Source organism: Megalops cyprinoides, chromosome 9, assembly GCF_013368585.1.
Source record: "Megalops cyprinoides isolate fMegCyp1 chromosome 9, fMegCyp1.pri, whole genome shotgun sequence".
Lineage (NCBI taxonomy): Eukaryota > Metazoa > Chordata > Actinopteri > Elopiformes > Megalopidae > Megalops > Megalops cyprinoides.
This window is the reverse complement of record NC_050591.1, coordinates 33,205,719-33,220,981: the sequence shown is the minus strand read 5'-3', so window position 1 is coordinate 33,220,981 and position 15,263 is coordinate 33,205,719. Positions and strand designations below refer to the sequence as shown.

Here is a 15,263-nt window from a genome sequence, read left to right as displayed (position 1 = left end):
TTTCTGGCACCATGGAAAATGACTTCAGTCTCCCGAGCGCTCTCTGTCATTGTCCCAGCTTTGTTTTCCAGACAGTCTAGAAATAGATGTGAACACAGAGTCAGCTTCCGTTTTATATCTCTAACTAACAAAACAATTGGCAGGCTTTCATTTGTGTGTACGCTAATCTCCCTAAGCGATTATCCTATTTTTGTTTGCGTTTTTATTTCCATCTACAGTTAGAGATATTATTGGACTAACATATTCATTATTATGCTGAGTAACAATGATGGGAATCCAAAAAGAGATTTTAATTACTGCATTGCTCATCAATTGTAACAGCCTACATGTGGCCAGCTAGCTGTAATGGATGTGGATATTTTTGCCCAAGCATTTATAAATCACTTAAACAGCTTGCCCGTACTGATTTCATATGCAGGAGTGGGAATGCAGTATAAAGAACATTACTTGCTGTTGCATATTCAAACCCTTTGAAGTGCTGCACACGGTATCCTGCACCGGTACACTTATTTCCCCTCTGCGTTGCTACGCCTATGCATATACTATTTCATTGTTACTGCTGGTACCCATCCGACACTCCACATGCTTGAAATGAGTTCACAACCTTGGCAAGGCAGAATGCTCTGAGGCAGGTTTAGAAGAGCTCTGATCCCAGATCAGTGTGGTGTAGGTGAGACAGGGGACAGGGCGCAGTGAGATCCTGAACCCTGTGGAATCGGGTTGAAATGCTCAGCGTGTGGCAAGCTCACAGAGCTCGCAGGAAGGCGTAGAGAAAAAAAATACTGAACTGAAACAGCTCTCTGGCTTCGCTTTCTCTCTGTATTTCCCACTCCCACTCCCACTCTCTCTCACTGTATTTCCCACTCCCTTTCTCACTCTTTCTCTCTGTATTTCCCACTCCCACTCCCACTCTCTCTCACTGTATTTCCCACTCCCTTTCTCACTCTTTCTCTCTCTATTTCCCACTCCCACTCCCACTCTCTCTCACCGTATTTCCCACTCCCTTTCTCACTCTTTCTCTCTCTATTTCCCACTCCCACTCCCACTCTCTCTCACCGTATTTCCCACTCCCTTTCTCACTCTTTCTCTCTGTATTTCCCACTCCCACTCCCACTCTCTCTCACCGTATTTCCCAATGCCTTTCTCACTCTTTCTCTCTCTATTTCCCACTCCCACTCCTATTCTTTCTCTCACTATTTCCACTCCCTTTCTCACTCTTTCTCTCTCTATTTCCCACTCCCACTATAACAAATTAAAATTGCTTGATTAATAGGCAATGTTTAATAAAACTTTATCATTCCTAAGAATTGCAGAGGATATGTTGGACATGTTGGAATGGAATCATTTTAATGATAAAACACGTTTCACTTGTAACCACTTTAATCATTTTTTGAGAAAATCTTCATCGGAGATGATTAATGTCAGATATAGGGTTGCTATCTAGAGCCTGGGTAAAGAAGTTTCCCTTGTAAAAGTCATACAGTTCAGAGGTTTAGAACAAGAAAAGTGGCATCACCTTGCTGGTCATTGTGCCTCTCTTCTTCTCTTCATGGGAGGCCAGTGGTGTGAAAGTAAGTGTGACACAGTGCAGGGCCTACACCTCTACCAGTCTGGCAGCAAATAGTGGTGCGCCTCTGCCGTGGACATTGTTTGTCCCCGCGGAGCTACAGGACCATGGACAGCATCTACACCTCATGAGCAACAGGCCTATGGACTGTGTCCATCCCACCACGACTACAGGACCATGGACAGCATCCATCTCACCAGAGCTACAACAACACGGGCAGTGACGAGCCCTGTTGAGCTGCAGGACCATGGACAGCATCCATCCTATCTGAACCACAGCACTCCAGAGAGTTCCTCTCAATGCATTGCACATGTAGTAAATAAGAAATCGCTTGCACCTGTAGGCAGTGGACCATGAAAGGGGAATAAATCACTGTACATAGCCTTCTCTCCTCAGTCCCCGTGGAGCTGAGGTGTGCTTAAGATAAATATGTTTCTTATATTTGTTGTTTGTTGAAACAAACACTCGGAGTGAGGCGGTTGACCTGTCGTCACTTTGGTTTGTTGCTATGGTGACTGGGAGTTCACTGGAGTTGGTGTTTAATAAAGCTGGAGGCTGACCTGGTGTCACACCCCAGCCCTAACCCTGGCTCTGTGATGCGCTTCCTGCAGAGGTCCACTGGGAGCAGCTACTGCGTCTCAGCCAGGAGAACTGCCTTTATGACATCACAGTGCATTTCAGCAGACACCACTGAGCTGAGTAACTTACACGGCTGACATTAGTTTTTACATGGTATCCATTTATACAGCAGATATGTGGTTATTCAGGTAACATAGCTTTCCCGTTTGTACATGTATACACATCTGAGATGTAGCCAGCTGATTGATTGGTTCACGATGGTCCATGCTCTACTCCAGAAATTATTTTCCAGCAGAAGATTATTTATTACAGTGTTAGATCTGTAACTTTCTGTTCTGGTTTGGTTTGGTTTCATGTTCTGAAGCCTCTGAATCAGTCGTTGTTCATCATTTTGTTGAAAAAGACTCAATGGTTTAATCGAATGAAGAAGAAGATTGTCAAGACAGATTGTTTCCTTGTTGTGATTTCCTTATGAACGTTATGAATCTGGAGTGTTTTTTCTTTATAGTTACAGCGGCAGAGAGACATCTGTGAGCGGAAAGTGATCTTACATTTCTCATGTATTGATGTCTTTTTCATGCTTCTGGTCCGTGACAGGGAAATATTTTGAAAGTATTTTGAAAGTCTTAAGTCAGTCTGCCAAACTCTCCTCTGTTGAAACCTTTATTAGTAATGTATTGAGGTTATACAAGACACTGATGCCATCCAACCATATATTATTACTACTAATCGTAAAGGAAATATTTTTATGTGGGGCGAGTGCACTGTATCAACACAGTAAGAGGTGCCAGTTCTCACCACGTTAATTCAAAGCATTCTGTTTACATCAGTCACATGCACCATTTTTGTTTTGCATAGGTGGCATTTAGCAGAGGTCGGTCATTAAACACTGTCTTGAGGCCAGAGACTGCCTGAATGAGTTGCTTTTCACTGCTGCCCTCTAACCCACACATACAGTTAGCAAAGTAATTGGCTGCTGTTGGCTGACTAGCATTCTCCTGCTATGCACCATATTCTTGTGTTAATTCTGTGTTTATTTGCTGTGGATGCCCTCATCCCCGATGACACGCACACAGCTGTTGTAACAGTTGCAGGTGTCAGTCAATATGAGTGTTGCAGAGATTTTTGGGAAGGGTGTTTTGTAAGACCAGGATTCTGCTGCTCCATCCTCATACTGTATCTTGTGTTGCAGTTTCAGAAGCTGGTTTTCTTTGAACAGAAGGTTTTTTTCTCTGGCTTCTGTTGGTCCATATGTAGAGGTATAAGGCCCCTGCTATTCTATTCTACAACTATGTGTTTTGGGGAAACTAAGTACATTTGATATTGGTCAAGATCTCAGACCCGCCATGCTGTAATTGTGGACCACCTCAGTATATGTGACTTACTGCTGGTGTTACTGCTGGTGTAGCCACAGCTCTGACCCCCAAGAAGCTTGAAGAATCAACCCTCTTTTTGAACAGTTTACAATCTAGACCACAATTCATTTCTGCTGTAGGCACATCTCAGGGGTAGAAGAGAAACAGCCTGAGCAAATGGCTGTCTGTCATGTGCTCATTAGAGAAAAACTTGCAATTAAAACTGCAGCTCCCAGCGAATTAGATGCAGACAACCTTCTGCCTCTGTGAACATGAAAACATGTGCAATTAAGTGCTTATGTTGCTGCCTTATCTGCATTCTGACAGGTTTTCTCTCGGTATGGTGACTTAATTAAATGGGAAATTCAGTAATGTACTCATTACACGGCACCCCCACCCTTTGTCACAAAAGAGTTTCCAATGATTTTCATATTTTCAAATTCAATTACCCGTGCTTAAGTTTTATGGCATAATTTTCTGTGCTGCAGTTGTTTTACTTTCCTCAGTAATTGTGGGATTATTTTATCCTCAAATTGAATGTAATTAGCATGCACGTACTGTATGTATAATACTGAACTCCACAGAGCCGGGGAATGTAATCAAATTCTAATGTACCAGTCAGAAGTTTAGACACCCCTATTCAGCGAAGGCTTTATTTTTACCATTTTAGAATAATAGTAAAGACATGAAAACAATGAAATAACCCAAATGGAATTATGCAGTGACAAAAAAAGTGTTAAACGAATCAAAGCTATGTTATATTTTTGTTTTTTCAAAGTAGGCAAAATGTATTTAATTATTTTAAAGAAATTCATACATAGGTATCAACTTCACTATTTATATTTGCCTAAAAGACATATTTCAAGTATTTAAGCATCTTTAGATCAAAATTTCGTTGGATGCTTGTTTCTCATTATCTTCATCAGATGTGTCCAAACTTTTGACTGGTGCTGTATGTGCAATACTGAACCCCTCACACCATCTGTAATCAATATGGTTCTATGCAGTCTGGCATTCATTCATTCTCTCATGCTGTCTTTCCCACATCCTCCTTGGAATGAATTGTAGATGCATGTTGTAGATGAATCTTGGAAATGGCTGTCATTACCTGTCATTCTCTCTGAAAGAGTCACACTTGATGTTATTTTGCATGCACATGTGTGCATTTCCTAATTGATTTCAGATTTGAGAAAATTGAGGAGACCCCTACTGAGCTTATAACCTTTGTCAACAAGTAGGAACATTGCACTTGATTTAAAAAAAATCAGGCTGGAAGTGGATTTATATAGTAATATGTGGGATATCTATTGACCCCTTTGGAAGCTGATAAAGATTAATTAGTTGGAGATACAGAACGATGCGCTTCAAGGTTTGGATTCACTACATTTAGCATGGTTTCTGTGTTGATATCAGCCACTGATTCTCCATCTGGTAAATAACTGAAATATTTTATTTCAAGAGGCAGAGTATGTTGTTACCCTCAGACAGCATTGCAGCTTTATAATAAATTGCAAAGTGTATATGTGCATCACGATGCACACACATTTGTTTATGATATTTTTTTACCCGCGCAGTCGATTTGACAGCTCATTTATAACAAAGCACATTATTTTTGCTAAGTGCATCAAAGCAAGCTGCTCCTCCCGCTCTTGTTGAGGTGAAATCCAATCTGAGGAGGGATGCTGTAACAGGTAGTGCCTGTGAGAGAGCTTAATCTTCCCTGGATCTGTGTGCAGCTGTATTGATTAAACCCTCTGCATGAAAGATGACCTCATTAATCCTGCAGCTTCCCCTCTGTCCATGCGATACCCCAGAGCACAGCACTGCCTCTTCACCACAGTTTCCTTCACAGCTCTAAGCCCCGCTGCCCACTGCACTCTTCTCAGGTCAGATTGATACTAGAATGCTTTCCATCACTGTGCTTGACCCGGAAAGCCGGTGCATTTTATAGAGAATCACTTGTCTGTTAATGTATCTCTTTGAAATCTGTCTATTTTCCTTATAATTTTTGGTCATGTTTAACATGGTATTTAACTCAAAGCCTTCAAAGGTAAACTCACCCACTGGGACACAATGCCATGGGTTAATGAAGGAGCATTAGTGTAATCACACGTTGTAAAATTACATTCTGAATTTGGCATCTTAACACACACACACACACACACACACTCTCGCACAAGCACATACACACACAAAGATACATCCACACACACACACACACACACACACACAAACATACATACACCCACGCACACATAAATATATCCACACACACACAACTCCCCTCCCCTCAGGCTGCCAGGGCTCGTAGCTGATGTGGAGACTAACAGTAATGCATGTTGACATTTGCCTTCAATCCAGAATAAATCAGTTTGTTTAACAACATATTTCAAAAATTACTCCACAGCCTGCAGTTCCAATCTGAGATATCTGTCAGTCTCTAATAATAGTTTTTCTTTTGTAATACATATATTTACTTTTGAGTTACTGTTGAGGATTTGAGCTCAGCCGTCTGACAGTGACTGGTAGGCTGTCAGACTGCATTAGGCCAGCTCATGCGAGCCCTCTGACCCTCTACCCATTCCGTGTCCCGCAGCATAGTGGGAGCCAATCAGAGGCCATGTACGATGGGGCAAAGGTGCCCTCGCCCCAGGACGGTGCCAACGGGTTGCCCCAGCCTGGGGGGTCCTCCAGCAGGCCCAAGCCCGACGAACCCGGGGTGCAGAAGGCGGAGTCTGCGCTGGTGAAACGGGCTCACAGAGAGATCCTGGACCATGAGCGCAAGAGGAGGGTGGAGCTGAAGTGCATGGAGCTGCAGGAGATGATGGAGGAGCAGGGGTGAGTTTCACGGCATGGCCCTGGAACCCCACACCCCCTACGCCCAACCCCAACCCCCAACCGACACTCATACCCGCCTGAGCCAAAGTCACATTAAGCCCAATATTGGCATTTACCACATGCTCTTATCCAGAGTGACTTACAAAGGTTACAGTTTTTTTCACGTTACCCATTTATACAGCTGAATATTTACTGTGGAAATTCTGGTATTCAGGTACCTTGCCCAAAAGTACAACAGCAGTGCTTCAGCAACCTTTGGTTTACGCGTTCTGCTCCTTACCACTATGCTACACTGCCGCCTCAAGAGTAGCCAAGACTGCTATGTACTGTGAAATAATGGGATACGTTTCATCTGTAATATTACTCACTCAGTAAATGTTATGGGCCTGTGGCATTTCATTATTGCACTGGTGGTATTGGAAAGGGGCATTATTGATATGGTTTAGTCAGCTCTGCAGTAAGTGCCCAGACAGGCCCCTCTCAGAACCGCCATCTCCATTGAGGCTGACTCTCAGGCATGTGACACACTCCTCTTTGAAAACCTTTACAAGACACAAGTACATGAACGTGAAAGGAGAAGAGATGGGTTGCCAAGGCAACTCGTCATTCTAATTCATACATTATAAGGCATATAATTCTGGGCTGAAAAGCAGAAACCAGCATGGTGGGGCCGTCAAAACTTAGCTGAAGCTGCTTGAAATTGTAGCTGAAATGCAATCAATTTGCCTTTAAGACATTTGCTCAAAGTGGCATCAGTGTTATCATTTATTCTTTGTTGCATAAAATCAGCCACTGCAATGCAATTTTTCAAAAAAAAATTATGTCAGAGCTGCTGGAATATATGTTTTTTCTCTTTGTATAAATGACAAATATTTTCTATTTTGCAGATGTAGATATGTGTTGTAATTAACAATCCCACATTTAGGAATATCAGCATAACACAATGTGAATATCGGATATATTTAATATGCAAAACCTTTAATGATAAAGACGCTGAGAGGTGAAATCTAGAAACTGAGTTATAGTGCAGTATAATTATTTTTTTCTAAATCCTTCTGTCCCCTTCCTGTGACCTAAAAAATGTTAAACTTCCCTATCTAACTAAAAGTGTCCAATTAATTCACTGCACATCTGAGTGGAATCTTCATTAAAAAAGGCCCCGCAGCATACAGAACTGGATTTCTGTCAGCCAGGAAGTGTTATGTAAATGGATGCCATGCACGCAATGACTCCAGCTTTAAAGGCTGACCCAGCACACAGTCCTCAGACCACAGTCTTACACAGAAAAGGTCTTCCTTATCTAGTCAGTGAGAAGCATCTTTATTTTATCATTGACCTTTATAAGAGCTTGGCAGTTTGGCATTTTTCCCCTTCCTATATCTAATGAATAATGATGTGCAAGCAGTCCAAGGTCCTTTTATTCAGGTGTCAAACTCCTAAGCAGCAATATGTCTTGGTGACGTGTTGCTAGGCATCTCCAGGGAATGATAAAAGCTAAAATCTAAACCTCTCTAAAAGTGCTCTGCAAAGCCTGGTAATGTGGGCCTCTTTGGCATCACATAGTGTCATTTTAGAGGAAAGCTACAGTGCTCCTTCCTGGGAGAATTAAAAACCGGAAAGCATGGAGTAAAAGATGCAGATACCGTACTTTGAAGAGGTGTGGTAGTAGAGTATCAGTTTGGGAATTTAATGAATGTAATCAAACTATTTTAACACAAAGTATGAAACTGTAAATTGATCGTGGTGCACATAATTGTCTTTAAACTCTAATTTCAAGGGTTTTGAAACCAAAAATATCAATCAATCGTGTGACAATTGAAGGCTGTGAGAAGAACCTGCAACATCTCATTGCAAAGGTCATAATATAGTTTAGTGATTATGGTTATTATGTGGTTATTATAAGCCTTGAAAATGTGGTGTAACAGTGCACTATACCGCACCGCTCTGCAGGAGTGTTAAACTTTTACCCCTGCATCGCCCCTCTCTCAACACCCACTCACCTCAGGGCAGGGCCTTCAAAGAAATATATGCGGAAGAGTCATTAGATGCAGTTGAAAAATCTGATCCCCGTGGCTCCTAAAGGAGGGTCAGTGAACAACGGTTTAGGACAGAAAGTCAGCCGATGTGGAGCTACTGTCAGGGCTGACTACAGAGGAAGAGCTTCACCCTGGGAGCCAATTAAAAGGCAGCGGCAGTGGGATGGATGCCTTCATTATTGGGCTCAGGGAGGTCAGGGAGCCCTCTGATTGGCTGGCTCTGCGTGTAGGTTCCACTCATCATGGCCCTCCCTCTGTATGTGCTGTGGAGCTGTGTCATGTGCCACAGTGGAGAGGGCTGGTGAAGACAGAATTATTAGCATGGCTGAGGCATTACCATAGGGAAGGCAGGAGGCTACTGTGATCCCCATAAAAGAGAAAAGGGCCGCCTTTATCCTGCTTATTTCTGCTCTTTATCAAAACTGATCTGTCACACTGCTGGTGTATTAGAGACACAAGCCTCCCTGTTGCAGCTGATGTCCAATAAAAGCTTCAGATCCGCTCTGAGAGGAACAGGGGTAATGTTTTCCTGTGGGGAAATGAAGTCGGAGTGATTCTATTAGGAAATGCCTCTGTGAGGAATTAAAACAAACGAAGCCTGACTTCACACAACACCATTCTGTGCTTGTATTGTTTCTGATATCCAGTGCTTGGCATCATGTCCTTTGCTTAGTTACCTCACTGTAGGGAATAATAATATTGAGATGTATAGATGGGTAACATAAAAAATTGTAACCTATGTAAGTCACTCTGGATAGGAGCATCTGCTAAATGCCAATAATATAATGTAATGCAGCATTTTTACATTATTGACATTTAGCAGATGCTCTCATCCAGAGCAATTTACAGCTTTTTTTTTTAGCAATGGTATCTGTTTATACACCTGGATATTTACTGAGGTAATTGTGGGTTAAGTACCTTGCCCAAGAGTACAGTAGCAGTATCCCAACAGGGAATCGAACCGGCAACTTTTTGGTTAAAAAATCCTGCTCCTTAGCCACTGTGCTACACTGCTACCCACGATGTACTGTATCGTTCACAGTCTGGATATGCCACTGTCGTTGTGTGGTCTTTGAAGTGGCAATTTTGCATGCAATGGATTCAGTAGTAGCTAAAACAGTCGAGCTATACTTGTCTTCTTGAGTGTGGGGATTTGACACGTCTTTAATTGTTTATATCACTGAATATATGCCATTAGGCCATTAATTGCAAAGTAATGACTGGGTACGCGATTATAGGTTGTACAGTAGAGATCTGAAACCTTCAGATCTAATTATATCTCAGCATCTGAAACAGATCCAAATTTCCAAGTATCATATTAGCTTCCTCGGAGAATCTTTGATGTGATTGGGTTAACGATATTGATAGAGTTTTAACTTCCAGATAATAGAGATATGTTCGAGAAAAAAGCAATGCTTGATCATTTAAGTGAAATAAGTAGGAAATCGTAAACAATAAACCATTCATCATACTGCAGAATGTTAACTAACAATGTTGTTCTTTCTAATATCTGAATAGTACTAGAATAGTGTTATTCTAATGTTACTTACCAGCTAAGGCAAATTTGATATAATAATTCTAACTAAGTAGGTATTGTTTGTGTGTGTGTGTGTGTGTGTGTGTGTGTGTGTGTGTGTGAGTAAGTGTAATAATGACCTCCTCATGGTCTCCCCTGTGTTCACCTACACTGGCTGCCCACTGATTCTCCTGTTCTCTCCTCATTCTACTAGGAAGTTGCACATATACCAGTGTAGTTACACTGTAAGTAATTAGGTAACAAGAGTGTAACTGCACTCCATTACACGGTAACTACATTGTAATTGCTATTTATAGGGATCAACATGTTAGTTACGTACCGTGAGTAATTATTTAACAAAATTATGTCTACATGCCATTGCTACATGCCATTGTTTCTTAAAGTGCAACAACACTGGTGTTGTGCACCTTTTCTGACATTACGGTAATTTAAGCAATGAAGGAAAGCCAACAGCACAAACTTCTGTGAGCGTGTGCCAGATCTCTGTACAAAGGTCATCCACATTGTGAGCTTCTTAGCATTTTACCAGATGAGGGTGCTAGACAGATTGCATGCTACACACATTACACATTTCATTACATTACATTACATTACATGCATTTACATTTCCCAACAATATTTCGGTTATTATTCACAGAGCCCACTGTTACATCTTATTTTCATAGTGGCTTTAGAGGAATTTTCTTTTTACTTTCAGTGCTGTTATACTGATTTCTTTTTTAGCTTTAGCTGTTTATTTTGAATGGTGCTGTACTTGGTGTCTAGGCCATTGGGGAGATTTCACCTAAACTCAGGCACAAATGACACATGATTGATTTTGTCCACCTCTCTGCAAATAGCCCAGATGGTGATCTTACAGATGCCTAAAGACCACCACAGTTTAAAACGGTGGAAGGATCTGATAAGATGAATCAATAGCATTCTAAAATCAATATGTGAACCATTGCCTTTCTGCTAAACAACAGGGTCCAAATCACATGACAGGAAAGAGAGTGATGTTTTCTTTTCTTCCTGCTTGTCATTAAAAAAAAAACTACCATGACAAAACTGGAAGTTAGATTTATCAAGGGTCATGTGAAGGCAAAAAAATCATTCCAAGTATTTTTTGAAGGTGAAAAGTTCTCAGAAGACAATTTGGCATGATTTAGGGAAATTCTATGATTTCAGCTTGTAACCTAAAATCAGTAAATGGTATAAAATTATCATTTAAAGAGCCTTCAGAATAATGCAGTGTACTCTCTCCATTTGGCTAGTCATAGATTTCATTTCCTTTTCCTCAAGACTTTCTACACTGGGTGGGCAGGGGGCTGAGTTTTAACGTCTCATTTGTAAAGTAAATGTACACATGAAGCTTAGGGATCATAGTTGTTTTTATGACTGTGTCAAAATACTGTGCAATTACAGAGGTCTGTGGGGAGGAGAGGGGGTGGCAGGATAAAAAAAATACACCCTCCTGGCTGTACTTACAGCAGCACAGAGCCTGAACTATCACAGAGTAATGAAGGCTGAGGTGAAGGGAAGCTCACATTAAATATTAGGGCCTCCTGACAGCAAGAGGCAGCCGTTTAACAAGTAAATGAAAATGTTCCCATCGACCTGCAGAGCTGCAGTTTCGATCTGTTGCCATCATGTCTGAACAGGAGAGGAAAATGTGTTGGGGGACCAAACAGAGCCATCCTGACTCTCTCTCCATCCAGAGATAACTCTGAGACGTACACATCCAGTGTTTCAGGGGGGTCTCTGTAGGACCTCCTGGCTTAACGAACATTGAATTGTTACTAAGAGGTCTGTACATTATATGTTCAGGTAGACCTACTGTATGTTTTCCGACAGTGAATTCCAATTCACAGTACATGTGGTCAGAATTCTGATTCGCAGACAAACAGGCTGGAATGCCAAGATTTCCTCATGCCTGATTTTTCACCAGCACCAGGAAGCCTGGGGTATTCTCAGGGGGAGAAAGGCTGCAATTAAAGCCAGTGACCTTACCATCCTGGCCATCACCCCCCGCCAGCCAGCTGCACTCCGTCAGGAGTTTGTTATGATTACCTGGAGCAACAACATTCAGCCTATCCTTCTCAGCATGATATTATGAAATGTGTGTCCTTTTGTACAGGTAGATGCAGAGATAGATGAGCAGTTTGTATCTTCTTTCAAACAGCAACAAATCATGTCTTACGAGTGGTCTACTAAATTTAAAAATAGTCTTTATTGTGAATTGTGTGGTTTAGAATATCACATATTCTAGTGAGCAGTACACAGATTAAAACACATTGCCCATTTTATATCAAGGGCCTTACAGAGGTTGTACGATATATACTGAGGTTGTACAATATATGTAGACTTAAAATTGTCAGTCAGGTAGTCATAGAGATGGCTTAGAGCTTTGGCATGGTGAAATGGCTGGCCTCACAGAAGCTAGGCTCTGTGCTGTATGCCATGGTGGTTTCAGTTGCAGTCTCATGTCTTTATTCTGCTTCAATTCTAAAGCGTCACAAAGACATGACAAATCGCACAAGACTGATGATATCCTCAGATTATAACTGAAATTATAACAGTTTTCCAGTTTAGCAAATCACTATGACAGATACAGATGTGTGTGAGTGTCAGTTTATGAGAGGGGACATGATTTGTTGCCAAATGTTATGATATTACAGTGACATTTGAGTGTCACTCTACACAAATAGCTTTAGGGAGGGGATGAATGTTTTAGATAAGGATTGCCGTTTAACTGACACTGCTTTGGTCTGTTTGCCATTTACTACGTTGCGTGCGTGGGCTTTGATTTTGGCAGGCTCCTTGCTTTCTTTTGGGAATAAAGATTGATTCTTCCAAACAATGTGCCTCCTCCTGTGTACTTTTTTTTTGTCCAAATGGGCGTATTTCCCTAAAAACCCTACATTTTTGTTTCCCGTTTCATGAAACGTTCATGTTATATGTTGTACTCCAGTGCAAATGTCATGTGTCCCACCGAACAGAGCACACTCCATTGTCTCCCGGGTAACCTTCAAAGTGATAAATGGGATACACAGTGCACCTCCTTCAGCGATAATAAGGCAAACAGCATGGTGTCACATGGAGTAATAGATGCTATCATGTCTTGTCTGTGTTGTCCCTACACAGTGTTGTTAGTTCAGTGTTCACAGACTGCAGGCAAAAGAGGGCCTGCAGTAGGTAATTTAAAGGACACCATGATCCAGTGAGCCCAATAACCACTGTTCTAGCTCAGACTTTGGCCTCTTTTAGATCAATCCAGCACTCCAAATTAATGAGGGTCTCAGAATGAGGTGCCAAGCTGCAACATTTTTATTTGAGCCACAGTTTATGAATGTTAAACCTTTGAGACAGCAGCAGCCTTTTAAAAATGTTTGCATAGAAACCCATCACTGCTAGATTTTTCATAAGCCATTCACAGAGGGAACCCAAGCTACTGTGTGCTTTTTTAGCTGTATGAGGCAGAGGGAACCCAAAATACTGTTTTCTCAGCCATATGATGCAGAGGGAATGCTTACTGTGATGCACAGTGTCACAGCTGCTCATTACTGGATTCTTTCCCTGTTGGCTCAGGTACTCCGAGGAGGACATCAAGCAGAAGGTGGGCACGTTCCGACAGATGCTGATGGAGAAGGAGGGCGTGGTCACCAGGGAAGGCTCCAGCGGGTGGCAGACGTGAGTGAAACACTCACCCTGGCTCCCCCCTCCCGTGCCCTCCCACACAGACACCCTGGTCAGATGTCAAACCTGACTTCCTGGGGGAGGTTAACATTGTAACCTATAGGGACAAATCTCTGGGGCAAACAGTGGAAGGACTCAGTCCCACCTGATGAGGGTGTTTGCTGAAGAGGGAGGGGAACAACAGCTGAGTCAGCACTGTGTTGTAGCCCAAACTGCAAAGAGTAAGAGATAGTAATGAAAACAAAGATATTTGTGAACAACCTTGTCAAAACAATCAGTGCAGATCATACTGAAATATTCACATGGATGAAGAGAGGTGTTTTGCAATTACAGTCTACGATTATGTGCTAATTAATGTCGCAGCTTTCTCTGGCAAAAGGAGACAAAAAAATAGTGTGCGTCCACACCACGCGTTACAGAGTCAACTGCGTTCGTCTTTTTCCCTTTCTCTCCTGAGTCATTGCGGTTCAGACTTAAGGGCAAAGATGCCATCACAACAAGGGGTTGAACAGAGAACAAGAGGAGAGAAGAGTCATTTTTCATGTATCTCAGCTCTCTCCAGCTCTGGTTGTTTCATATAGGAATTGTGAGCATATCGCTATGGAATTCCACCTGCAGGTTAGGGTTTCTACCCAGGCCGTCTTCATAGATCATTCCTTTATGTTTTTTCTTTGTTCATTTTTCATTCATGAACGCTTTCATCATTTTAGCTGAGAGTTGTTATAATGATTTAAGAAGCCAGCCTTGCTTTTTGAACATCAGGGTACTGCATCAAACTCATCAAAGTCAGCAATTTCTCAGAAGAGTAGGAAAAACTAAGTAGGTGTCTTGTATAAGCATTTGAGAAAGGGCAGGGCATCAGTGGGGCACATTTGTATGTGATGTCATGCACGTGTCAGCATCTAGTCACATGACAGCATCCAAGCACTCCATGTGAGCTCTCTGACCTGACCTTTCCATTCACAACCACACTGAGTCATAGAAGATATACAATATACATGTAGATACCTCTGTATAGTGACGCCTCTCCCTCTGATATGACACTTAATATCCAACTAATTACATTATACTGACTGCATGTTTCAAATATTTGTAAAGGTTTTGAAACATGTAACAACAACGTTTACTATATATCTTTCTTTTAGGAGAATGAGGTTGTCAAACTCTACTCACTCCTCTAACAGCTGTAGCTGTCAGAATCATGTTTAAAACTGAATTGTCTTTACAGCAGTGAATTTTCAAATTAAAACAGTGGAGCCTTACCTTGAAATGATTACGAGTTTGAGTCAGGCGTTGGGGTAAAGTGCTGCTGGGAATTACTGAAATGCAGTGAGGTGTGCCCGGGCTGCTGGGAGATAGGGAAGCATTCTGTGGCTCCTCGAATAAAAGGTTCAGAGGGAAAGCTTCACAGAAGCGCTCCCCAACAGAGCGTTGTGATGTCTGCGGTGAATTAATCGCCAGGGGCGCGGACGCCTGGCTGGTCATCAGTGCAGGGGAGTGAAAATCAGGATGAAAGGGTTTTTTTTTTACCCCAACCCCCCCAGGCTAGCCTGCACACCATCAGCGTTTCCCATTGCAGACCCCAGGCCTAAACCAGAGAGGAGTGCGTGAATGCCGTTTATTTCAAAATGCGCTCTCTTTTTGAGGTTATTCTGTCTGTGATAAATCACTTGAGA

The 15,263-nt window shown here is 42.0% G+C and overlaps 1 protein-coding gene across 1 annotated transcript in view; it reads left to right on the top strand.

Moving 5' to 3' along the window:
• Window positions 1-15,263, top strand: part of LOC118783826 (serine/arginine repetitive matrix protein 3-like) — a 49,245-nt gene that overhangs the window by 14,438 nt on the left and 19,544 nt on the right. Inside the window, exons 2-3 of the mRNA XM_036537784.1 lie at window positions 6,098-6,339; window positions 13,480-13,581. Coding sequence (XP_036393677.1) covers window positions 6,098-6,339; window positions 13,480-13,581 — 344 coding nt within the window. The remainder of the gene's footprint in view (window positions 1-6,097; window positions 6,340-13,479; window positions 13,582-15,263) is intronic.